General features: G+C 45.8%; 2 protein-coding genes and 1 pseudogene across 2 annotated transcripts in view; 1 reads left to right on the top strand and 2 right to left on the bottom strand.

The window, feature by feature from the left end:
- TEX26 (testis expressed 26) overlaps positions 1-1748 on the bottom strand; it is a 31401-nt gene extending 29653 nt beyond the window's left edge. The window contains exon 1 of the mRNA XM_058547678.1: positions 1688-1748. Within this exon, the coding sequence (XP_058403661.1) occupies positions 1688-1748 (61 nt within the window). The remainder of the gene's footprint in view (positions 1-1687) is intronic.
- A 5735-nt stretch (positions 1749-7483) lies between these two features.
- MEDAG (mesenteric estrogen dependent adipogenesis) lies at positions 7484-24623 on the bottom strand. Its single transcript, XM_058547676.1, has 5 exons — positions 24134-24623; positions 14050-14159; positions 11125-11237; positions 10395-10680; positions 7484-8643 (listed from the first exon to the last, which is right to left on the bottom strand). Exons 1-5 carry the CDS (start codon positions 24403-24405, stop codon positions 8519-8521), a joined length of 906 nt encoding a protein of 301 aa, XP_058403659.1. The 5' UTR covers positions 24406-24623; the 3' UTR covers positions 7484-8518.
- Positions 20235-22171, top strand: LOC131410374 (large ribosomal subunit protein eL30-like; annotated as a pseudogene).
- Positions 24624-24878: the final 255 nt, after the last annotated feature.

Below are 24878 nucleotides of genomic sequence, written 5' to 3'. Positions count from 1 at the left end.
CCATGCTAACACCTTGATTTTGGGCTTCTGGCCTCCAGAATGTGAGAGAGTAAATTTCTGTTGTTTTAAGCCACCAGCTGCTGGTTATTTATGACAGTCCTTGGAACTAACACAGCACTTGAGTCCAGCCGACAGCAATAGTTCAGTAGCAGTTAGTCCATAGTAGTCATCCTCAACCTCATCCTATTTTTGGACCAAAGTTGGGCAGTGACACATCAGGCCCCCCTTTTGGAGGGTGACACTGGTAACAGTGGAGGATAGAGTAGCACAGACTGGCTATTATTAGAGATGAAGACTGAATGTGAAGAGGCAAACTCACCCGGGGTGGGAGGGGGGACTTCGGAGGCAGAATCAATGAGACCTGGTGTCAATGAAGCTGCCCTCCCTTCTGCTTGTGCAACTGGGACCCTCCTAACTGACCCAAAGTCTAGGAGGAGAAGGAGTGTAATTTTGTACGTGTTGAGTTTGAGGTCCTTCTGTGACATGCAAATGGATCTGGTAGACAGTTGGATATTTTTGTCTAAAAATTAGGAGGAACCTCCCAGTTAGAGTAAAGATTAGAGAGCCATTGGCACTTTTATGTAGACTCAAAGCCCTGTGGTACGATGTGGCCCCTCACGTAGAGGATGTAAACTGGGAAGGATAAATTTTGGAGGACTCCAACATTTCCCAGACAAGAAAAGACAATAAAAGAAACCAAGACAGGGTGGCTAGAAAGGAAGAGGAGATTCAAAGGGAGGGCAGCAGGGGGATCCTGGGGCAGAGGCTCTCTCCTCTCTCTCTCCTCTTTGCCCTGCCACCACATAGAAACTGGGTGTTTTAAATATTTTTTGTACTAATTAAGTATTTTCATTTTCTATTCTTAATTTACAAAATGAATGGAATGAAAATACCCATTTCGTTCATTCTCGTGAGACTACAATTCTAGAGAATTTGCAGTTGAACAATACCCACTGCTCTATAGCCTCCGTAGACCACAGTTACCCAGCTAGACGGTTGCGGTGGGTTATTACTCCTCTGAGAAAGGCCAGGATGGAGCAGACTACACAGTAATCACACCACCAGCATCACAGCTAGAGTGGCCCTCCCTCCACTGACACAAAAAGCTGAGTTGGTAAACCTGCTGCATTTGCATGCAAAATTAGTATTAAAATCGCTACATCTGTTAAATACAAAATCACTTTGAAAGCAAAATCGGCAAAGGTTAGGAACGACAGCTGAATGCCGTCGTTTCCAGCCTCTGCTACAGCCCCGTGGGGCGTGGCTGCCTCCGCAGATCCACTTGGGGGTCATTTCTCGGCGTTCTGCACCTCCCCACGCGGCTGAGTCTGCTCTCTTCAGAGCTTCCCGACCTCCCTTCCTTGTCTTTGGCCTTGTTCTCCTGGAAGGGCACTAGTCCTTCTTTTTTCTTGTCCTCTCCTAGCCAAGCATTTCATGGGTGTTTAAAAGCACCTGCGCGTTTTCGTGAGGGGTTTGGCAGAAAGGATGGCGAGGCGCCGGAAACGGGCAAGGTCATGAACAGCCCTTCATACTCCCTGACTGCCAGCCTCTCCTTAAATTGAGTCCCACCCACAGGAGGGAGGCAGACACCCTCAAAGACCGAAGCAGCCTTTGCTCTCGCGCGTACTCCCTCTCCAGGAAAGACCCCACCCCCGCCGCCCGGCGGCTGGCGGGGCCACAGTCTTACTTGGCCGGATCTTGTGGCCGCATTGAGAGGGGGCCGGAGCCTCGGGCTCAGGCTGTGCCATTCTTGCCCCAAGGGGCAGTCACGGCGCCCCTTCCTCCACCGGAACCGGGTGCTGCAGGCGGCGTGCGGCTGCTTTGTGACGCGTCGCCATGGAGACGCGCGTCACTTTCCTGCAGCTCAGCCCCGCGCCAACGTGTGCGGGCGGTGTAGGGCGCTTCCCAGACCGGGTCGGGGACTGGGTGCGGGAAGTAAAACGACGTCTTTCCAGTCATATGGATACCTTACTTTCACGTATTTGTATAGTTCTTGCAATGAGCTCTCCTAAGCATTGTTTTGTATATTTGGGGAGAGGAGAAAAAGAGGAGTAGGTTGAAGAGAAAGTATTGTCAGATTTTTCAACTGCAAATTTTCATCTGTCCATAACTTTCAGCTTAAGCAAATGTGGGCAAGGGTGTCACGGATCTTCCAGTAATTAGGAACCAAGTAAGAGGATAAAATCACAAGTCATTTTGTGTAAGGAGAATTAGAACCAGAGTTTCTGAGACAGTTTCGTGCTACCAGACTGGTCATGCTGGCACAGGAATTAGGAGAGGGCAGACGGGTGAAAAGTGTGCTTGGAAACAGGAGTGGGCAGGGGTGTTTGTGACACTTTCTCCTCACCAGGCCCTGTTCCTGGCACCAGCCATCATGTTTTGTGATTGTCGATGTAATTGTTCTGCCCCCACAGATTAAACTGTCACCCCCGTGTATGTTAGAGTTCTCCCAGGATGTGGAGGGTCTTGTATCTTCATATTCTTGGCACCTGCCTGATAACTTGACACACAGTAGGCGCTTGGGGATGTTGAATGCCTCCAGGTTAGGACACAGCCGTTACCCACTTGGGTGCAAAGAGAAGGCAGAAAGCACCCAGTGGAGACTGTGGGCAACATGTTTAGAAAGCAATTTACAACCATTCCTTATCCTTTAAAGGGGTTATTCTGATATAGGACCTTAGGTGAACCATGAAGTGTAACGAAGGGCAGTTTATCAAAGGAGACGGAATAAGCATCAAAATAAGGATCCCAAGTAGATGGGCATGGAATTTCTTAAAAATGAAGAGCTAAACTAGACTTTTCCTAGAGCAGATTCCTATCCATATAATGGAACAAATATAACACATTTTATATTCCCAAATTTTAAGCAATGAATGGTAGAACACATTAGAAGGCATAGACTTCTGTCAATGTTATTAAAAGGAACGAGTCTAAATTAGGATTTAGTAGTGGCATCTAAATTAAGGAAAGTAACACCCAATAACAGATTACTGTCTGGAAATGGTAGAGCTAATTAGCATAGCATAATTTAAGAGTAATATATTTTTAAAATAAAGCAGTGAGTATGTATATAGAATTTTTTAAGTGAATTCTTATTAGTATCTTACATTTGTTTCCTCTTAGGCAAGCTGTGAATTGGTGGGCTAGGCACTGAATTGAGAGACAGATCTCTTTCTACTTTCTACCTGGGGACCCTTGGGGTAAAGCACATACCTTCCTTATCTGTAAAATGAGTATACTAGTACCCACCTCACCGGGCTGTAAAGATTAATAATTCTAATGATAATTTATAAATTGTAAAGCCATGCAAACCTAAGGAATTGCTCTTTTGTCCTATTGCTATTCTGAGCTCCATTCTCTTTATAGTCTTTCATTTCTGCTTCAAAATGGATTTTTGGTGTGGATCCACATTATTGTGAGTAGTACAGCACGATTCCTGCCTCTGAATCTGAGTCACTGGAGGAAACTCCTTTCAATGATTAAGTAGAAGTTTTTTTCCTTTCTTCTTTCCCCCCACAAACAGTGACTGTGCACTGAAAATGAGCTGGATGATGACATATTAAGGGCAATGACTTGGGAATTATGGGAGCTTGAGGAGATTGTCCTGGAAGAGGAGATGCCTGAGCTGAGGTCTCAAGGATGCCTGGGAGGCAACCAGGTGAAGAGGCAGAGGTGCCACAAGGCAGCCCATGTACTCCAGAGCCCCTGAGAAGCTTGGTATTGCCATATTGTAAAGAGTTGGAGGGCGGAGGGAAAGCTGAGAGATGGCGGGAGCAGAAGGCCCTGAAGCCCTGCTGAGAAGCTTGGACTTCACTTGAGCATGAGGAGAATTCACTGAAGTGGGTTAAACAACAGAGTGAAGGGCTCAGGTCGGAAGTTTAAGTAAAGTCCGTCTCTTTTTCCAGGAGTAAGAGAAGCAAGGTTCCCTATCACCTGCCAGAATAAGTTAATCATACAGAAATTAAGACATCTAGATTACTATATGCCATTTACAGAGTTTTGAATAGATCAAAAACAATTGAGAGTAGTTGTATTGAATGGGTTAGATGTTAATTGGTTGTTTCCAATTTAAATTATTATAATAAATTTCTTTCTGCACACACACATACGAATACATACGGAGGGAACATGATGTGAAGTATAAAGACAGGGGTGGGTGGTGGAAGGAAGAGACAGCAAGTATAGAACCCTCACATTTTGGCTGAGAAAGAGAAGAATTCTCTAGCTGGCAGAGAGGGAGTGGGTCAGGTAGAGAGTTATTACTTAAAATGAGAGAGGAATAACCAAGTTCATAGGCCAAGGGTAAGGAGCAGGGAGAGAGAGAGCTGACGCTACAGGAAAGAGCAGGTGGGATACAGGCCTGGATAAGACAGGTGTGCTAGCACTCTGCTCCTCAAACTGAGTGTACCACCAACAGCTGGGCATCTCGCGAAAACATGGATTCTGAGTCAGTAAGTTAAATGGGGCCTGAGCTTCTGCTTTTCTAACAAGATCCCCAGGTGATTCATACAGCTTAAGATGGACAGATCTAGAGCCTTGTCCCAGGACCAGCAGCCTCAGCCTCACTTGGGAGCTTGCTAGAAACACAAAGGCTCAGGCCCTGCCCAGACCTACTGAATCAACATCTGCAGCTTAACAAGACCTCCAAGAGATTCCTAGGCACGTTCAAGTTTGAGAAGCCCTGCTCCAGGTAATAGGAGAGGTAAGGTTGTCTCCCAAATGAGAGGGAGAATGGGGAAGAGTTGATGGGAGAATTTAAAGAGCAAGCCAATGAAGGAGGTGTAAATGACTTGGCAGATGGCTGCTTCAAAAGCCCAGAAGAGGTCACAATCTACAGTGATGCCCAAGTACTTTGGATACAAACAATCTGAGTGAACCTTCTCTGGCTTGGTTGTTATATTTGGGCAAAAGACTTTCTATTACTATGTAGTATGCAATGCTTTTATTCAAGTGTCTTCGTGTAAAAAAAAAAAAAAGAATATTGCTTTTTCCCCTTTGTTTTAGCTGATTGATTAACTCATAAAACATTTTCTCAATTTCTGTGATGGACCCTATTATTCAGGGTTCTCTAGAGAAACAGAACCAACAGAGAGAGAGAGAGAGAGAAAGAGGGAGAACGTGTGTGTGTGTGAGTGTGTGTGTCTGTGTATAGGGAGAGAGAGATTTATTGTAAGGAAGTGGCTCACATGATTGTGGAGCCTGACAAGTGCAAAATCTGCAGGGTGGGCTGGCAGGCTGGAGGCCCAGGCCAGAGCTAATGTTGAGGTCAAGTCCAAAGGCCATCCATGCAGAATTCCCTCTTGCTCAGGGGAGATCAGTCTTTTGTTCTACTCAGGCCTTCAACTGATGGGAGAGGCCCACTCACATGGTGGAGGGCAATTTACTTTACTCAAAGTCCAGCAATTGAAACATTAATCTCATCCAAAAACACTCTCATGGAAACATCCAGCATAATGTTTGACCAAATATCTGGACAGACCCAGATCTTCCTGAAGTCATCTAGTTCATATCTGCCACTAAGAGGGGTTGTGGTTAAGCAGTCCAAATGGGGTTGCTATCTTTTTATCGAAAAATCCAGAAAAGGAAATTCTGTAATATTCTCTATTGCATTAGGACAGTCCAACTTAATGGGGTAAATTCTGAGCTTTAACTTGCCACTCACCAAACTTACTTACGTTTTATCCAAATAAAGCCAAAACAGCCAGTTCAGACTGTTGATTCTATCAAAACCTCGTCAGTCCCGTATAAACGTCACCTCTCCTGGGCCACCCCTGTTCTCTCTGATCCTCATGTTTTTCTCTTCTCTGAACTCTTAAGAAGTAAGCTGACAGGGCCAGCCACTGGGCAATTACCAAAGCCTTGTATTGTTAGTTCTCTCAAGCGTATTCAAGTAGTGAATATCAAGTGTTAACACTCATTTTAAATCTGTTATACCAGCATTTATCCATCCAAATGAATGCTCTCTTCTTCAAAGTAATAATTTATTCTAACGACACTGCCATTGCTTAAAGCATTTTTGAAGTTCTTTAAAAACTCCCTTCAGAAACTGATACACATTCTTTTGAATTTCTTAAATAGGGGCATAACGTTGCTCTTTGAAGATAGATTGGGTATTTGAAACAGTAAAAAGACATTCGAGCTGATAATTAAGGTAGGCGATCAGGTTGGGCAATGTTATCCTTTAGCCAAAAATCAAACTATAACCATGAGGTAATGAGGAAAAAGAACTCCCTCATTCTGCAGATAATTTCTGGATTTGCACGCTTGTTGGAATAAATTAACAGCCTCCAAGGTGACTCTTTCACTGAGAGCTTCGACAAATCAGTCACTTGGATAAATCAATCCTTACATATTTGTTTACAACTAAATTTTATAGTTAGATTTCATTAATTTTATCTCCAAATTGGATCATAAGCATCTTAGACGTTTTCCTTTTTGAGCTTCTCTCACGATACTTATTTTATCTTTCTTATTCGCTTGTATGCCTGTCTTCTCTTACAAAACTGGAAGGCCCTTGACGCAAGAGCCATGCTTTATGCACCTGTATACAGCAGCATCCACTGCAGTGTACTGCACACAGCAGGCACTCAATTCTGCATGTGGAATGAATGAATGAATTAATGGATGGATGAATTGCTTAGGTCATTGTTGTCCTATAGATTTCTATTGATCTTAAACTGTTAAAATATCTGAATTAGGCCACATTTAGACCCAGACTGAGGCCTCTTTTACCCTGGAAGATCCATCCCAATAGACTTTTCACCAATTTTAAAGATTGCCTGATATCACTTCTTTGTGACATTTACTAATAAAATACATTAGCACAGTGTATATTTCCTTGTAGGCAGTTGATAAAACTTTGCTGAGTGAATACTGAATGAGTGAATGCATTTGGTCCAGAGTCAACTGAACAAAAGTTTTTAATGACAAAAGACACTTTCCCGATCTCTAGTTCATTCCTGGAGTGATTACTGATGATTTTTCTTCATTTAGCTACTTTCAAAAAATCTTCTCTGTCAGTTTTTGTGAAGAGTTTCTATTTCCTTTGGGAAGTATTTAATATTTGATATCCACCTACGGTTTGTTTGCACTGGTGTAAAACTTGTTTTATTGATAATACTCTTCATTTCACACTGAGTCGAATAAAAAATGTTTATCCTCTTCTGTTATTAAGGAGCATTCCCCTTTCCTGAAACATCAGTATCAAATTTTGTTTCTTTTCTCCAAATACTTCATAGACTTGTTCTTCAACAGGCTCTTCTTGAGAAAGTGGCTGTGAAAACTACAATTCTTATTGTAATTTAGTAAGTTACAAGGCAAATATCCCACCTGCAAACCACAATGGAAAGACTGGTCCAAGATTAGACCAAGACATTTGGTCACAAATCTGATCAATTCTATGTTGAATGCTAAGAAAAGTTTTAATTGCACAAAGATAGTACATAACATTTCAAATATAAATGAAAAGACAATCAATAGTGCTATCAAAATGTATAACACAGGAACTTTTTTTAAAAAGAATAGAAAAATTATACTTAGGACCCATAAATCTTCTTCATTATAAGCATATGTAGCAATTTATTCATGCAGGTTTTTATATGTAGATAGGATGATTTTTTTTTTCTTTTTGAAGAATTCCATTGTAGCTATGGGATGAAAAAATGTATTGATGTAACAATGTATTATGGTAATGTAATAGCTTTCTTCTATTTTGCTTTTAGTGTTAGGATTGCTAAAAGCTTATTTAAAATATCCAACTGACATTAATGTGCTTTCAATAAAAAGGACACTGCTGTATGCATTATCCTTCCTCTGTCGCTATTTGATACCGCATCGCCTGGCCTCTTTCTACACAGGCCACTTTGTTAAGAGAGAGGCCAAGGGAGGTGAAATTTCAGGCAGGGGGTGACAGGGTGACCATCCTATCAACCTGGTCAGTCCTCCAGCAGACCTTACCTCCAGTGTTTCTCCTACGGTATTCCACAGGCAGGAGGAGAAACAGGCTTGCCTTCCAGGGAAAGCAGCCCCAGGCTTTCTGCCCAGCCAGATTTGCAAGGGAACAGCACTGCTGACCCCACGCTTGCTGGGTTTGGGTTCAGACAAGGAGGTCCCAAGCTGAGGGCCAAACCCTGATTTCTGAAGCCTCACAGGTCAGACTGCTCCCGTAACGGCTGCCAGGAAGACTCCCAGGATGCCAGCACACTAAACAAGTGTGCAGGGTGACAGGACTTTGCCGCTCCCTCTGCCTCTTTGGAGAAGTGTTAAAAGGAGAGGATACCCCCCGGCCATGGGGCCAAAGCCCTCCCGTCCTGAAGTCAGCTGCATCAGCATTTCCATGATGCATGTCCAGGGCATCACCCCAGAAATGGAAGACTGGAGCCCCCCACAGATGCCAAGGAGGAGCAGAGGGATTGACAAGGGGGTGGAAGTGCCCGCCTCCTGCCTCCTCTCATCCCCTCGCCCTTCAGTTCTGGCACAGGCCTGGAGTGTAGGAGTAACTGCAAAATGTTCAATCCAATCAGATAAATTGGTTGGGTGTCTCTTCAGATTCCAGAACACTTGGAAATGGTAATTCTGCCAAAAGAGGCTCTGTCAGAGATGATCTGGGTGACAGACTGCAGTTAAAAACTTCATCTAGTGAACCTGAAAAAAGTCAACAAAGCATGCATTATTACCACCACCGAAAAAACAAAAACAAACACCAACAGTGCCTTTAAAACTCGTACAACATGATATGTCACCATTTCAATAATTAATCGAGAATCCTGGCTTCCTCAGAAACACTCAAAAAGCTAAAGAGAAATGTGCTGCTTTTTGTTTACCATAAGGACACAGACTGTCATTTGCTTTTCCCCGGGCCAGAGTGGATTTGCAGTAAGCTGCACGTACTCTTTCTCACGTGATGACAAAAGGCCCCCATGTGGGGAGTAGATGCCTAGGACAGAGAGCAGTTTTTGAGAGGCCGGTGGAGCTGCGCTGTCTCACTGGGACAGAGCCTGTAGAGGCCGGGCTCGGCCTGCCTGCCAAGGCAGCTGATGCATCTCGGCTGCATCATCTGCAATGCACACTGACAGCTCAGGTCGGCCTGGAAGACTCCCTCCCCAGTGCTCTGCAGTGGAAGTGGCCCCAGGGCTGGCTCAGGGTAAATCTGAAAGGAAGCACTGTCCAGTTTCATAGGCTCTTCAGTGTCTCCATGATGGCAGTGGACACCCCAGGCAGCCTATGTGACAGAGAGTGAGTGATGGTGAAACAGTAAAACTCTGCCCAGGCTGCTGCAGCCAGTGGGTGAGGCTGGAGGGGTGTCCCAGGAAGGACTGGCACCTGGGACCTTGCTGCAACTGGGCAAGTTAATCTTCCCCCAAAGGGATGAGCATATAATCCCCCCGCATGGCTGCAATGGAGCAAAGCACAGAAACATCTGTGTAAGGCACACCCACACAGAGAAAGCTAAAGCAACGTGGAGGGAGGGAGAGAGAGGTAGTGGAGGAGAGAGTGAGGAAGGAGAGAGAGAGGGGCAGAGAGGAGGAGGGGGGAGACACAGACAGACAGACTACTTCCACAAGAAATAGCTAGGAGTAAGCATTTTTTCTATAAACATTGGAAGAAAGCAACAACTGTCATTAAATGCAATTAATGAGGGCTCTGTGTTTTACATCTAAACTTTTTGAAAACTGCAAGTTCATAGAGACTGGTGTCTGTTTGTTTTTGCAATTAGCAGCGAGAGTCCTGGTTCAAGGGAGTTGCTTTCTCAGCCCAAACCAGCACGGACAGAGAATGGGCAGCAGAAGACAAATCCAGATGAGACCTGATCAATGTCACAGCCACAGCAGACTGAAAAGTCTCGCCAACTCCTGGGGAGGAGGCACTGGATATTAAAATCTAGAACCCACCATATATGATCTGTAGTTTGTTAAGTGAAGCATTCTCAAAAGTTATTCTCTTACGGTCTTACAAACTCTGGAGAGCTCTTTCAAACATTGTTAAAGATAGATATCTCCATCAAGTAGATTCCTCCCCGAATTGAACTTTTAGTTAACATTCTGTTGCCCAGAATATGCACATAAGGAAAGCATCATTCTTTCACAATATTTAAATTATTAATAATATTTGAATGAGTATTAATATGTAATTAATAATATATTTTAAAATTATTTTCTGGGTGCGCTGCACAATATAATTGCTATGTCAGAAAACTTTAAGAAGCCTAAAAGGAGAAGTCATTAGATTTCTTTTTGGTAATAGACATTTCCCACTTCTTACTTTCTGAATTACATGATATTTCCCCTTTATTAAGAGGCCTTGCCTTTTCAATTAATGGACTCTCCTCTCCCATGACTTTACTCTCCACTTTCATTGAACTACCCTGCTGAGGTACTGGAGAATTGTCAACATACCTCTGGAAGTTACACTGAATTTTCGGTCAGAGAAACTGCTCCTTCGGATTAGAGGTTCACTCATTTTCTCCAGAAACAATTTAATTGTCTCCTTCTTTTCTGGGCTTGTACTTGACAAATTCAGAACTTTTCCATTCACGTTTACAGTGGAATTGCTGAGCCCAAACCAATAGAAGAAATCAAATAATGCATCAGCTTTGAATTCATATGCAAAGCTTAGATTTTCTCCATTAACCACCTCATTTCCTGGAGGGAAAAAATTCTTTACTGCCTCTTGAAAATCAAACTGAAAGAGAGAGAAGCATTTCATTAATTTCATGGATATAAATATAATGTTATATTATAGAAGTATATATTATTATAGAATTATATTGTAGAATTAACTGCCCAAATATCCAAAATATCACACCCCTTATTTCTCTTTCACTCTGACAGATATTTTTTAACTGTTCCCTTTATTTTTTTTTAAACAGACCTTTGCATTTGCATCATATTCCATCTAGAGACCTTGAATTACTTGGTCAAATTTACATTGATTCTTACCCCATTTCTAATAAGTTGCTAGGAACTAAGTTCATTTTATTGGTGGTGATAATGGAGTAATAGAGAACTTACACGTCTGGGTACAGTTAAGTGGCAGTTACGGTCCAGGGCCTGGGTCCTTGCATGAAACACACAGACCCCTCTCCATGTGGTTGGCAGCCCGGGATTCAGAGAGGCTGAAGCTTACCTGAAGCCGGTAGCTTTCCCCAATCACTGAGGAAATGACCATGTCCATCCCTTGCTCTATCTGTCTTCTTATCTTGGGGTGCCTTGTGTTCACAAGAAATGCATAGGTCCTTTCTAGAAATTAGGAAGCAGAATTCAAAAAGAAGTATGCGTGTGTGACTTACACATGCTTCTTGTATTTGATAAAGCAGTGATTCCCATCTTATTTGGAGATTTTATTCATTTATAACCTCCCTTGCCGCTCCTTAACACCCTCGCTGCAAAGCCTAAGCAGATTTCTAGAAATATCTGCGAGAATTTTGCAGGTTTGAAGGAAGCTCTGGGATATTGTAAAAGTAGGTTAGAAAATCAGCTCCCCCGAGGCTGCAGTTTGTCACTCAGTTTGCGTCTCAGAAACCAAGAGTTCCATTCTATAATTATCACAGAGGAGAACTGAGCCTCCAGCGCGTGCATCCAGCATGGGGAGCTAAAGTGAAAAATTGAGCTGGCTGGTTCTCACATCACTGCCTCACTGGATATTTAAACTGCAGCTTGGCTCTCACCAACACTTCCTCATCTACAAAGCAGGAAAGCAGGAAAGCAGCAAAGTCCAGGGAAGGAGGCGGCCTCATGCCCTCCTCTGTCCCTCCCATCTCTCCCCATCCTCCCCAGAGACCTGGCATTCATTCTGCCAAAGGGCTAGTCTAGGGCTCTAAGGATCAAAGCACCTTGAGACTGATTCTCCTCCCATGCCCCACCCCACACAAGAAGAGAAGTCCCTCCCCTTGTTCAAATAGTACCATGCCTCTGTCCTGGCAGACAGTTGTTTTTGTCGTTATTGTTTGTTTTGTTTTTTTTGGTAATCCCTTAAATCCAATTCTGTCCAATTCTACATAATCTAAGCAAAGGGAAGGTTATTTACTCATTAAGAAATTTGAAATATTATTAACCAACAACCTCTTGACTTTTCCAGGCCCTGGAATCAAGGTCCACAGCCTTCATTACTCAAGCAATTTTTCTAGGAAGACCCATAACACAGACTGTCACCCTCTGTTCAAAGGCCATGAACCAGCCATTGTGTGATTTTGAGAACTGAACATTTTGTATTGGCTTTGAGCGCCAAACCTGTGGTCCACCAATAACAAGCGTTGCATCCTTGAGGAATACGTTTTGAACTAACCTTTGCACTAACGTTATTCAATTATTTCTCCTACCCCAGTTTTCCTTTCTCTCAAATTATTTTTTGGGCACTTTAGATCTAAACTACCCCATATCCTCTTTGAGATAAGAGATAAACAAGGCAAGTAAGTTATTTGACACCTTAAATTAACTTTTACACAAAGAAAATCAAGACCTTTAGGCTCACTCAGGGCCGCCACACTCCACAGTTGTAATGGTTGGGCAGACTGTGCACTGCAAACTCTAGGGGAGGCCACTCACATTCACAGACAGCATCTATTTGTATATATATTACGACAAACTTCTGGGAAGGATTAGTAAATTGTCTTGAGTTAATGGTGGCTTTTTCTAATTTGCACAAAAGTGTAGTTTAGAATAGCAGCAGGTCTGGACGTGTTGCCTTAATCACAATTTTCATAATTTAAACTTGACCATCTTAAGCTTCTGTATCATAGAATCTCTTCATTTCCTGGCTTTCCTCACAAGTAACCAGTACTGGGTTTCTGTGCCTGCTTCCACAATAGTTTTGTCGCACAACTGCGTACCTTTTGTAGGCCGCCCACAGATACCTCCTTGAACCACTCCCTGCACTTTCATTAAAATGTTAAAATGGAGAGGGCTCTTATTCTTTCTTAAGATTCCTCCTGAGAGATGGACAACGCAGGAGATGTACTTGATACATCTGTGAATTACATTCCCAGAGAACTCTCTGGCTTTCTGCTCATCAACAAGCCAAGTAACAACATGGGCTCAGATGCTCTAACGAGCATCGCTTGTTCTCGTGTTCTGCTCCTGCTCCTCCTGCCGAGAGAGCGTCGTGACTGTGAATTGTGAAGTGAGCAAAGGATCTGAATGATTCTGAATGAAAGGAGCAGAGAGTCAGCTCCACGAATCTGAATGAGAGCGAATGTTTGAGGAAATCTATTTGGAATTTGTAGATCATTTCTTGTTACCTTGGACTCATTTTAAGAATGTTAATTAGAGGTAAGTTTAAGAAATTCTCCCTCTCACAGAATACTATGCCCATGACTGTCTCCACATATTACTCTGAGGAGCAGGAAGAAGGGAAAACTGAGATCTTTTCATATTGGAATTTGAGTTAATATAGCTGTTATCAGTTAATGGCATTTCTTGGAAGAAACAATAGAGAGATATGTCTAAAATTGAAATTCAAAGGCCATAGCGTGAAACATAAAAGCATCTACAACTGCTATTTGTTTCCTTTTTCTTAGTTTCCTCATCTGTAAAATGAGGACAGTATAAGTCCCTCATGGGCAGGACGACCATGCATCCTAATTTGCCTGAGTCAGTCCCAGTGTACACCTTTGTCTCAGCATAATTGTTAACAGTACCTCCTGTCATGCTCACAAATGTTCTCATTTGGATGATAAGCCTTAATTAATGACAGAGCACGTCTTGCATACCTAAGTGTTTGTTGATATGTGGTAGACAGTATTATATATCATCAGCTTCATGACTCCATTTTTGCAACTCCTACAGGCTCAGAATGTCCAATCACTTCCTGCCTAGACAGGAAGTAGAAAACAAAGCCCAGAGACAGATGGCTTCTGCCCCAGGCTCATTTAGAGGTTTGTTCTGCAGGCTTGTGCTGTGCTTCAGACAGCCTACCCAACAGGCTTCTCTCTCACAGCCTTGTCACAAGCTGACCCTCACCCTACTTTCTCCATGCCCAACTTCTACCTCACCAGCAGGCCACAGTCCCCAGCGCAGCAAGGCAGAACCAAATCAAAAATATTTATACACCTACCTTTTGCGGTGTCTTTTTTGGTCTGCACATTAATAAAGAACAGCATTGGTTTGCTCAATATAGTCTCCCTGTAGTCTTTATAATCATAGTAGTTGGTCAGTTCCACATATCTATGAAAAAAGCAGAGATAATTGCAAATTTATTGTACCCTCCCATCTAAGTCAGAAAAGGGATGTACTGGACAGGTGCCTGCCATGTCCACAGATCCTTTGAGGGAAGTCCCCTAAAATGTGTTCTTTCAGAGACAGTCATATTTTGTACCATCTAAATAAATGCCCCTCCCCTGGTTGGCTGAGAGATCAACGTGTAACCTAAAGGTGGTCATTGTCCTTGGGGTGGCCTGGCACCAACAACTGGCTCTCAGGGGCAGCCTTTACCAGATGATGACCAGTACCATCTATCTTTTGGGCTATAAGAGTTCATTTGAAGCTATAAGGGCTCTAGGTCTCTCTAGGCTAGAATGAATTACACTCACTAAGTGGAATTAGCTGGGTCTTCTCCAGTGCAGTCATCCTGTCTTACTGGTGGGTCTGAAATTTTCCTTTCCTTCTCTTTCCCTCTTCCTTTCTCTAATTTCAAAATAAACCCAGCCCCCTCCATAGATTACACAATCAACCAATATTGATATGAACTAATTCCCATCTCTCTGATCCTGAGTTTGTGCAATTAAAGAAAAACAAAACTAATGTTGGACTTCTGCCCAGGGCCCTATGAAATTTCGCTTCCTGGGTTTTCATTCATAATTCCAGCCTGGGAAGATCTTTTGCATTTTGACTCTGTCATCCAGCATGTCAGCTTTCTCTACAAATTTTCCAAGCAGTCTTTCTATGTCTCTGCTCACATTGTTGATAACAAGACAGATCCATGTACAATTTAGCTTCCTTCAAGAAGTGGCTAATTTTCTAACCAAACCCAAGCTCAGATGCCGCATGGCCACAGGCAGGCTGAATGGCATCCAGCAGGCTGGAGGACGCTCCTGCCACAGTCTCTCTTCGACACGGAGCTGGTTCCCCACTGACGGGCACAGCTGTGAGCATCTGCACGGAGTGAATGGGCTGGCCTGGCTGACAGCACGGCTGCTTGTGCGACACCGCAGTGCTTACTTCTTAGAGCTAGTCACGGCCAGAGACAGCTCGAGTGTTTCTTTCTGGCTCGTTGTCCTTCCAGTGCCTGACATGAAAATCACAGCCTTGGAGAGAGCCCCACTGCAGGGAGCCGTGGCCACACCGTCCTCTCACCTCCCTCCCCAGAGCCCACTTCCCACAACCTGCTTACGAGACCACGACCCAGGCACGGGTCAAGAGCACGTGGGAGAGTATCTACCCCGGAGTCAGAGAAACGCAGCTTCCGCTCTCAGTCTCCCAGCTTGGTTTCTTAGGAATCTGTGTCATTATCTTTTTTCTGGGATTGTCAGACCTGATTTTGAGAGCTTTTAAAACCTGACCCCTGATGGAGCCTCTAAAATGCTTCCTGCCTTCTATTTTACCAGGCTTTTAATGTGGTCTCCACCTCCCAACCTGGGCACTGGGGGTGGTTACGGGACTGGTCCTGGGGTGGGGAGGCGGACACAGGACTGGTGCTTTCCAGAGAAGGAACGGGGGTGCAGGTGATGTTCAGGGGCGTGGGTGAGGAGGGCAGGAGAAGGGAGCAGAGGGTGGGAATGGAGAAGGGGCAGGGACCTGGGGGATGGACCAGGTAAGATAATGCAGACAGGGGTTCGTATGTCTTCCTTCATCCCACCCCGCCCTCGCCCTCACCTGGGCACAACAGTGTGGAGTGAGAATGGGGCGAGGTGGGCACCTGAAGGGGAGTGGCACTGTGTTCCATGTCAGCAGAGAGGGGACTTTCTTGTTCTTTGTCCCAGTTGACCAACTGCCAAAAGATGCCGGAGAGAGGAAGCAGTGAATGAAGGAGAGGGAACCACCATTTGCTGGGTTTATTCACTCTCATTCACTCAGTCAACAACATTCATTAAGTGCTGATTATACACTGGGCACCAGGTAGGCATTCACGTGTGTCCTCTCACATCTGAGGAGCTCAGGGCCTAGGAGGCGGGGATGGGGTAGAAGGGTGGCAGTACCTGGGTTGCCTGTGCTCTCCCACCCCCTCTGCCATCCATCTATTCAGCTGCCAAGGACCTGGTGCACGCAGGCAAGAGTGGGGTGGGAAGGGGGTGATGTCTGTGGTTGCAGGGCATGCTGGGAGAGATGCGGAGGGAACAAAGGGGAAGAACACTCTTGCAGCAACAGAAGAAAAGAACAAGTCTGATTGGAGGAAACATCAAAAAGATAGACGTGTGAGGCCGGGAGGGAGTCAGGTACCCCTGTGATCCATCCCAGGGAGATCTTCACATTCTCCCTCTTGTTTATCAGGGAGTTAATTTACAGTCATTTAAGCATTTAATATTTTCCTCAAGGCAATTCCTCTGCTATCTCAATATCCATAGTCTGATTGTCATTCTCCAGGGCATTCACATGGCATTTGTGTACAGTGCACCCAGAAAATCTGCAGTTTTGATTACTATTCTGATGACACAAATGACAGTGCAATACTTGACTCTGCCTACAAAATCGATTGATATCTGATTGAGGGTATCATCAGTAATAAAAAGACGAAAATCTCAACTTAGAAATGATCAGTGGTTGGGAAAATAATCCGTTTCCCCCAGAATCCTGTGGAAGACTTTTTTTGAATGGTATAGGGCGCAAAGAGCTGTCATTTGGCGTGATCAGAGAAGGAGGACTGGGCAGAGGGTGGGGGGCTTCTGGATAGTCCCATATTGAGTTTAATGCATAACCTATACATAACTCATCCCTTTTAGAGTCTGAATTTAATAAGATGCCCTGAATAATAAGACTATGCTCAACATAATTTAACCTTCCTTTGATGATTTAGAGGCACTTTTAGGATCTTAACAGGGCTGTAAACATCATCACAGAGCATGTCAGTTATCACTATGCCACAGATGTGTGAAAATGCTGCTTATATGAGGGCTCTGATAACAGCATTTACAGACAAGAGATTGTGGCAAGATCCCTGCTTAATAAACTCGCTATTTAAACCAGGTCACAAATAAGAAATACCTCCGTAATTCATCCATTCCCAGCCGCCCAGTTATGGTCCAATTGTTAAACACCTCAAAATTCCAGCAAAATACACAAATGTGAGGATTCCTTTGGAATTCACTGTTACAAAATTTCGTTATGTAAGTCACAAACATACAAAAAGATTTAGGACCTAGTTGTTAAGTCTCACAAATATTTAAGTACCTGACATTCAATCACTGGTTTTATTTTAAGAAGAGACTTAATAGACCACATGAGGGACTAGTTATTTCATCTTTAATCGTGCATATTTCTGAATTACTAATGCAAATATTGCTTCTGTATACTAGATATTTATTATATTTGCTGAAGTTATCATTAGGGATGAAAAGCAAACAGGTTAAGATAGTTCCTTTAAAGCCTCATCTCTTCAGTGCTTTTACCCTGCCTCTGAAACGCTTCTAGGCTGAAACTTTCTATGCCTGGCTTCAATCCAAAGATTGAAAGGCAGAACAATGTGGTGGAAAGCATAGTGATTTGAAATAAAAAGATCTAATTCATGTCCTAATTGCCTGGCTGTGTGAACTCAGTCCCAGAGCCACAACTCACTGTGACCTTGAGTGAGTTTCCTAACCCGTCTGAACCTGTACCCTCATTGTAAAAGGATAACAGTACTGCCTTCCATTTGATGATTGAATGCAGTGCAAGTAATGTAGGCATATGTACCTGGGCCCATGGTGGATGCTCCAAAAACATTATTAGTGTCTGTAATCCTGGCCAACTCTGTTGGCCATGGGGTCAAGTTCTGTAAGATTCTGACACACAACCAGGGCTGTGTTCATTTCAGTTAACAGCTAACAAGGACAATATGAATATCTGAAAAATAAGGAGCAAGAGTTTCTCTTTCCTTGTTTCAATTTCTTTCCTCGTCTTTTCAGTTTGGAAGGCTAAAGGGAACAGCTTAACAAGTGCAATATCTGAAAGATGAGACCAAGAAAGAACTTTGTATTTTTGCTCCTAGCAAATCAGGAGTGACTGAAAGATCACCCACCCTCTAACACGTCTACCTTCCTCCAGAGGTTCCTTCAGATTTCACATCATCTGTAGCATGATCTGAAAAGTTGCTCCAAATTTCCCTTGGCTCTGACAGTCTAACGCTCAAATACAATAGGAATTCAGGGCCGGCCCGGCGGCACAAGCGGTTAAGTGCACGCGCTCCGCTGCGGCAGCCCGGGGTTCGCTGGTTCGGATCCTGGGCGCGCACTGACGCACTGCTTTGCAAGCCGTGCTGTGGCGGCGTCCCATATAAAGTGGAGGAAGATGGGCACGGATGTTAGCCCAGGGCCAGTCTTCCTCAGGGAAAAAAAAAAAAAAAGAAGAGGATTGGCATATGTTAGCACAGGGCTGATCTCCTCACACACACAAAAAAGGAATTCAAACCCATGGCTTCCAGCTGAGGGTGTGTGTGTGTTCACTTAAAAAATATGGAGAGTGGAGCTGAGAAAAAGAAGAACATAGATTGTAATAGTCCTTGTGTAGAAGACCCAGAAATTGCTTATAGCTTTCATAATCCTTTGCTGTGACACTAAACAAAAGCTTGCAGGACTTTCTGCCCTTGGGAGCAAGCAGGATGGCCCTGCTGTGTTTCCAGTGGGAACTTGACAGCGTTATGCAGAGCTTTACCCTAAGATCTCAAACAGCTCCTTCTCTTTCACTTCCTTCCCTCCTTCTTCCAGTGAGATTACACACAATTTTCAGATTTGTCACTCTAATGTCTGTGACTTGAATCAAGGATACACATGTTCACTCATTTATTCATTCATCAATTACTGATGCTCAGTGTGTGTGAAACACAGTGACGGGGCATGGAATGATTCACTCATTTATTCACTCATGCAAAAAACATTTCCTAAACATCTACCATGTGCTGGGCTCTGGGGACATCTCACAAAGATGAGAAAGGAAACAGTCTTGCTTTCAACAAGCATACAGTCTATCGGGAGATAGATAAGAAAATCACCATTTCAATATGAAATCATAGACGTCTAAGACCTTGTTGCTTAAAGTGTAATCATTGAACCAACAGCACTGGCATCACCTGGGAGCATGTAAAACTGCAGAACCCAGGCCCCTCAGATCCTCAGGAGACTGATGAGCTTATTTAAAGTTTGAGAAGCACTGGTCTAAGACACGGTCCCTGCCATTCAGAGGCTTACAAACTAGTCAATCATTCAAACACACAAACGCCCAAGGAATGCAGAGTTCTCTGCATTCATGTGTCCACACTCCATGGAGTTATGTCCTAGTTATTTAAATAAGAAGAAGCCAGGCCTGGGGTCAGAACCCTTCATCGAGCTGAGACAGGTACTCGGGGAGGGATCGTCCTGTCAGGCCAAACACACCGTCAATGGTTGGAGATGGGGACGCCAGGAGGAGTCACGGCTTAGCCAAGCCTTGGGAACTGGGGGGGCCACATCCAGGCTGCAGGCAGGCATTTGGCCCGGGCGAGCTGAGAGCAGGAAGCAGACCAGAGTGCGGCTGGCAGCCCTGAGCAAGGTTCCTGAGGAAGGAAGGCAGGGGAGAAGGCAGCAATGGCTGTGGCTTTGAATCACCAGGTCTGGGTTTGACTTCTGTCTCTGTGACTTCAGCAAGTTTTTAACCCTGCTGAGATTCATTTCCTCACCTGTAAAATCTGGCTAACAAAAGGTACCCCATGAGGTGGCTGAAAGATTAAATAATGTGTGTGAAGCACTTGGCTCATGGGGCTGCTTAATACTAATGTAAACTAACATTTGTCAAGTGATCAGTATGTGCCAACAACTGTTTTAAGGACTTTATAAATTCCAATTCTGAACAACGACCCTATAAGGCTGTTGGTATTACTATCCTCATTTGACAGCTGAGGAGACTGAGTCACAGAGATTAAGCAACCTTTCTAAGGCACTCAGCTAGTAAGCAGCAGAACCAGGATTCTAACCAAGGCAGTCCCATCCTGGCCCTCATGCTGGTCCACACTTACTCTAGACTGAATCTCCTCAAGTCATAGCTCAACACGTGAAAGATTATTACTTCATCATTATCATTGTGTGTCCTGTCGAGGGGCTGCTGTCCTGAGCGGGTTAGCAAATCCAAGACTCAGACATGGGGACCAAGGTGGAGGACCAGTGACAAGGACAGGACAGAGCCCGCTGAGCGCAGCAGCAGCAAGGGTGACAGTGCTGCATATGGAGCTGCGACCGCTTCCACACCTCCTGGCCTCAAGTCAGGGTCGCTCCCAATAGGCGGGTCTGGCAGGCAGACAGGCCAAGCACTTCCCACTGCGTGGCGGAGGTGAGACTTCCCCCAGCCAAAATCTCGGTGTGTTCCAGCCCTTCCTCAGGGTCCTTACTCTACCCGGATGAATGTCCTCCCCTCTCCCCACACTCTGCCCCAGGAGGCTGACCTCGAGGTTGGTGTGACTGTCACCCATCTAACAGCTGGTCGGATATGGGCAGGAGCAGGTCACATCTCTGGTTTTAGTGTCTTCCTTAAAACCTCTGGATTTATTTTCTCTTTTAGGCTGATTATATGAGATGCGTACGTAATTCCAGTTATTTACTTGTAGACTGGGGAAGTTTGTGAGAAAGCTGCTGCTGTCTATGGGAAGGCAGAACGATTTCAGCTTCGAGGCAGTCTGCTGAAAGCACAGGCTTTATGGTTAGTGCAACAGGAAGCCTGGCTCTCCTGCTCAGCAGCCTCCTACTTAGGTAAATTACTTAATCTCTCTGAGTCCTAATTTTCTCATCTGTAAAAAGGGGAAACAACCATAGTGCCGATTTTGTAAGCCTTTGCGAGCTAATAGCTGTGGAATACTTTACACCGTTCCTGGGACTCAAGTCAACATCAGTAGCCAGCATTATGATTGTCATACTTATGTTTATTACCCAAGCAGCCTCTTCCATGTGAGGGGACCACTGAAAAGAGAGAATCAGAGCTCCTCTTTGCCAAACGCTTGCCATCACACCTCACTAAGAGGCTGTGTTATAGGAAAAAAGGTAGGAGTGTGTGCGTTTGTGTGTGTGTGTGTGTGTTATTCTGAGCACGTTGTGTTTGTGATATGGATGGAAATCCCGAGCTTGAAAGAAAACAAAATAAAAATAAAGATATTGCCATAAATCCCCCAAAGTAAGAAAAATATTTTTACAGCAGGCTCTCAGGAGCTTTAAAGCCATCGCGAAACCTTCCCACCACCCTAGGTTTCCTTAGGTTTATTTACTAGGGACGTATTTAGAAAAATGTGCAAGTATCTGAAGACAAACTGGAGTCAGTTGGGCCACTGAAGCATCCTCTTGTCGTCTGAGCGAGTGAATCATGTGAATGTCAGGGTGAATAGCTCTCAGCCTTTCAGGGTTCCTTGGGAAAGGACCTCGTGAAAACCACAGCACACACTTCTGAGGGCGAGAAAAGAAATCCTGCTTACAGTGTGGGCTTATCACACACCAAAAATGTTTGTTGGATGAAAAAAACTAATTAATAGAGCAAGGATTCTTAACCTCAATCGAAGCATCTCATAAACTACTTGAATGGTCAGCCACACTGGGCATGTATCCACATTTCTGGGGAGAAGTTCTACATATGATTCTCAAAAGCTCTATGGTCCAAAATGATTGAGAATCATCACTTTGCCTTTTTGGCTCCCCAGCCAACCTGGCAGCTGCTCTTGGGTGGGGGCTGTCCCACACCTAAGGCAGGAATGCGGCGGCCAAAAAGAAGATGAAAAGTTGCTGGAGTCCATCAACTCTAGGCCCCAACTCATTGTGAAAAGTGGAAAGTACATGCTGGGGTACAAGCCGACTCTGAAGATGATAGACAAGGCAACGCAGAGCTGGCCAACCTCACCAACAACTGCCGACCTCACGGAAACCTGAAATACAGTACTGTGCCATGTTGGCCCAAACTGGCACCCGGTCTACAGTGACAACAACATTGAACTGGGCATAGTAGGTGGAAAAGACGACAGAGTAGGCACACTGGATATCATTGGGCCAGGTGATTCTGTCACCTTTAGAAGTGTGCCAGAATAGACCAGTAAAAAGTAAATCATGCCAAGCTTTCTTTAGTAAAACTCGCCAGAGCTTATTTATTGAAGGAAAGAAGGAAGGAAGTGGGGAAGGGAGGGAACGAATTACTGAACTACTGCTTTGGAGCAATATTTTGAGAGAGGAAGTTTGACGCTATCCCAAAGCCGAAGACAACTGGGTAAACTTGGCAGATCTGAGGAGCAGCACCTTCAGATGTCTGAATTCTGACTATGCGCTCCTCCCTCCTGATCCACGAGGGCAAGCCTCTCGCTGTTGTCCACAACCATCTTCCCTCTGTCTAGAAGGCTCTCTCCATTCAGACCAGGTGCCCTCCCAGTCATCCTTCAGGACTTCACACCCAGTTATAAAAGCCTACTTCCCCTGCCTTCTTATGTCCCCTAAGAGAAAGACAGATTGTTCCCTCCATCACCCAAATTATTCTCAGCTGCTCCTTGCTATTTCCCAGGGTAGGAAGCCCTCACAAGACTGCTTAGACACCGAGAACCTGGTATTCGTGGATTCCTGTCTGCCACCTGGTCATTGTTTATTCTGGACTCTAAACCGCCAGGGGACCACTGCTGTTTAATTTTCTCTTGTGTCGTAGGTGTTCAAAGCAAGAGTTTAACAACCAGACTTCGAAATCATTTAAATTTTGCAGCACTGTTTGCTAAGATTAGGGGAGCCAGCTCTGTCAAAAGCCTAACCTACAGCTTCAATTAATTCTGGACATTTTTATTTTTCATACTCTTTTCTCAAATACAAAAGTCATCTTCCTTATCAATTTTTGCAAACCTGCCTGATTTCTAACTCAGTTCCTCCCACAGTCCCCTGCTTATGGGTTGAAATTTTCAATTCACTGAGAAAGGGAGAAATTCTTGCTGGGGAATGGTTTTTCAGACACTCAAAGCCCTCACTATCTTTGTGTGGAAAAGCAAGGTTTGAAGGAGGCATTTTGAACATCTCATGTTGTTTGCTTGTCCTTCTTGGCTCCATCCCCCCACGGGGTGCCACAGCGCTGCTGCCTTCCCCAGCCGCAAAGTTTTATATCCTAACAGCTGGCCTGCTTACTCATCTCTGAATCAAACTCGAGACTGCACTGCCCGCTTCCCGGCACTCAGTTCTGCAGCACAAATATAGGATCCCCCTTCCTCCCCACCCCCGCACAGGGTGACCTCTACGCAGGAGGCCGCGTAGAATCAGGCGCGAGGCTCCCACCTCCTTTGCCCCACGACATCGAAGCCTGCTTCACAGATGGACTACATCCCTACTGGCTTCAAGTCGGCTAAGAGGTCACTTGGCTAAGTCAGGCGCTTTGGCCACAGCAGTTAAGCCTCTATCAAATTAAGTTTGGCCCAAGTTCCATGCCAGGATCCTGGAAGCTACACTCATTGCCACTTATTTTCCCAGAACTTATCTGCCCACACGGCCCTGAGTTGGACTTGACGAGACTTTGTTCCCTTCTCAGCCACGGTTAATTAATTTATTTTTTGAAAACTAAGGGAGACCAAAGATGGGAAACTTTGAACTTTTGCACGCTTCTCCACTGGGTCTGCTGGTAGTGCACAGAATCAAGCATCCTCTCCCTCCTCCGCTCTCAAACTAACGCCGGAGCGTCTCTCTTCTCTGTAAACATCCCTCGAAGGGTGTGCCCCCAATTTGAGCTCATCTGACCCACTTAAGGAGCCAGAAAGGGAAAATCATCAGTTACGGCTCCCCACCCTGCCCTCCCCCACGCGCTTGCCCCGATGCCCTCCTGGGCGGCTTCAAGCGGCAGGGGCAAAATGTCAGTGCAAAAGGCAGAAAGGACAGGGAGGGGAGAGAAAAACCTAGAAGCAGCACCAAGGAGTGGGGTTGTTGGGGGGGGATCCCCAGGCCAGATCTCGGGAAGCGAGGCCAGCCAGGGCTCCCGGGGACAGCAGCGGGGTGGAGGCCTCTGCGGGGACCAGGCGGCGGGCCGGAGTGCGCGGCGAGGCCACCCACCTCTTGATGTAGCCGCTGAGGCGGTAGAGCTGCCCGTCGAGGCGCACGAGGCCGTCACCGAAGACGTTGAAGCCCCCGCGCGCCGGCTCCCCGGAACCGGGCACCACGAGCTGGTCGCCGCGCAGCTGGAAGGCGCCGGGCTGCAGGCGCAGCAGCTGCGCCAGTGGCAGCAGGGCCAGCTCGCAGTCGCACGTCCACAGGCTGCGCAGCTCCCCCGACGAGATGGAGGTCAGGCTCGGCCTGGCCGCCGGCGCGCACGCCGCCCCCGCCATGCCCCTACCGTCGGCGCTTCTGCCGCCAGTCCCAGCCGGCACCAGACGGTCCCGAGAGGGGCCGGGCGCCCGGCCTCGGTCTGCCCCGCTCCGGGCTCGGTCTGTCCGCCTGGCCCGGCGCGGGCGCGGTGGCCGCCCAGGTGCGCGCCGGCCCGCGAGGAGCGCTGCTGGCGCCGCGCGGAGAAAGCGGCTCCGGCCCCGCGCGGCCCTTTTATCCGCCCTGGCTGCGGCTGCCGCGCCTCTCCCGGCCCTCGGGCACGACCTCAGACGCTCCGGCCGAGTTATCGTCTTCTCAGAACGTGGCGCGCTCTCGCCTGGCCGCGCCTGCTCACAGCCAAGGGTTACTCATCCCCCTCGGGTCCGCTGCTCCACGCCCGGGGCTGGGCCCGCCCTTGTAGGGCCGACACTGCCGGGAGCGGGGTGGGGACAGTCCGCCTCGGGGTCCTGGGTCTGACCAGTGGTGGGAGTGGAGG

Source organism: Diceros bicornis, chromosome 9 (assembly GCF_020826845.1).
Source record: "Diceros bicornis minor isolate mBicDic1 chromosome 9, mDicBic1.mat.cur, whole genome shotgun sequence".
NCBI classification, from domain to species: domain Eukaryota; kingdom Metazoa; phylum Chordata; class Mammalia; order Perissodactyla; family Rhinocerotidae; genus Diceros; species Diceros bicornis.
Note: the sequence above shows the minus strand (reverse complement) of the source record. Positions and strands in the feature narration are given on the sequence as shown.

Coding starts and splice junctions, on each gene's coding strand:
- MEDAG (XM_058547676.1), bottom strand. CDS start 24,405: ATGGCGGGGGCGGCGTGCGCGCCGGCGGCCAGGCCGAGCCTGACCTCC. Junction 14,160..24,133: donor CTCAGCGGCTACATCAAGAG/GTGGGTGGCCTC, acceptor CTTTTTTCATAG/ATATGTGGAACTGACCAACT. Junction 10,681..11,124: donor GGGAAAGCTACCGGCTTCAG/GTAAGCTTCAGC, acceptor TCTCTCTTTCAG/TTTGATTTTCAAGAGGCAGT.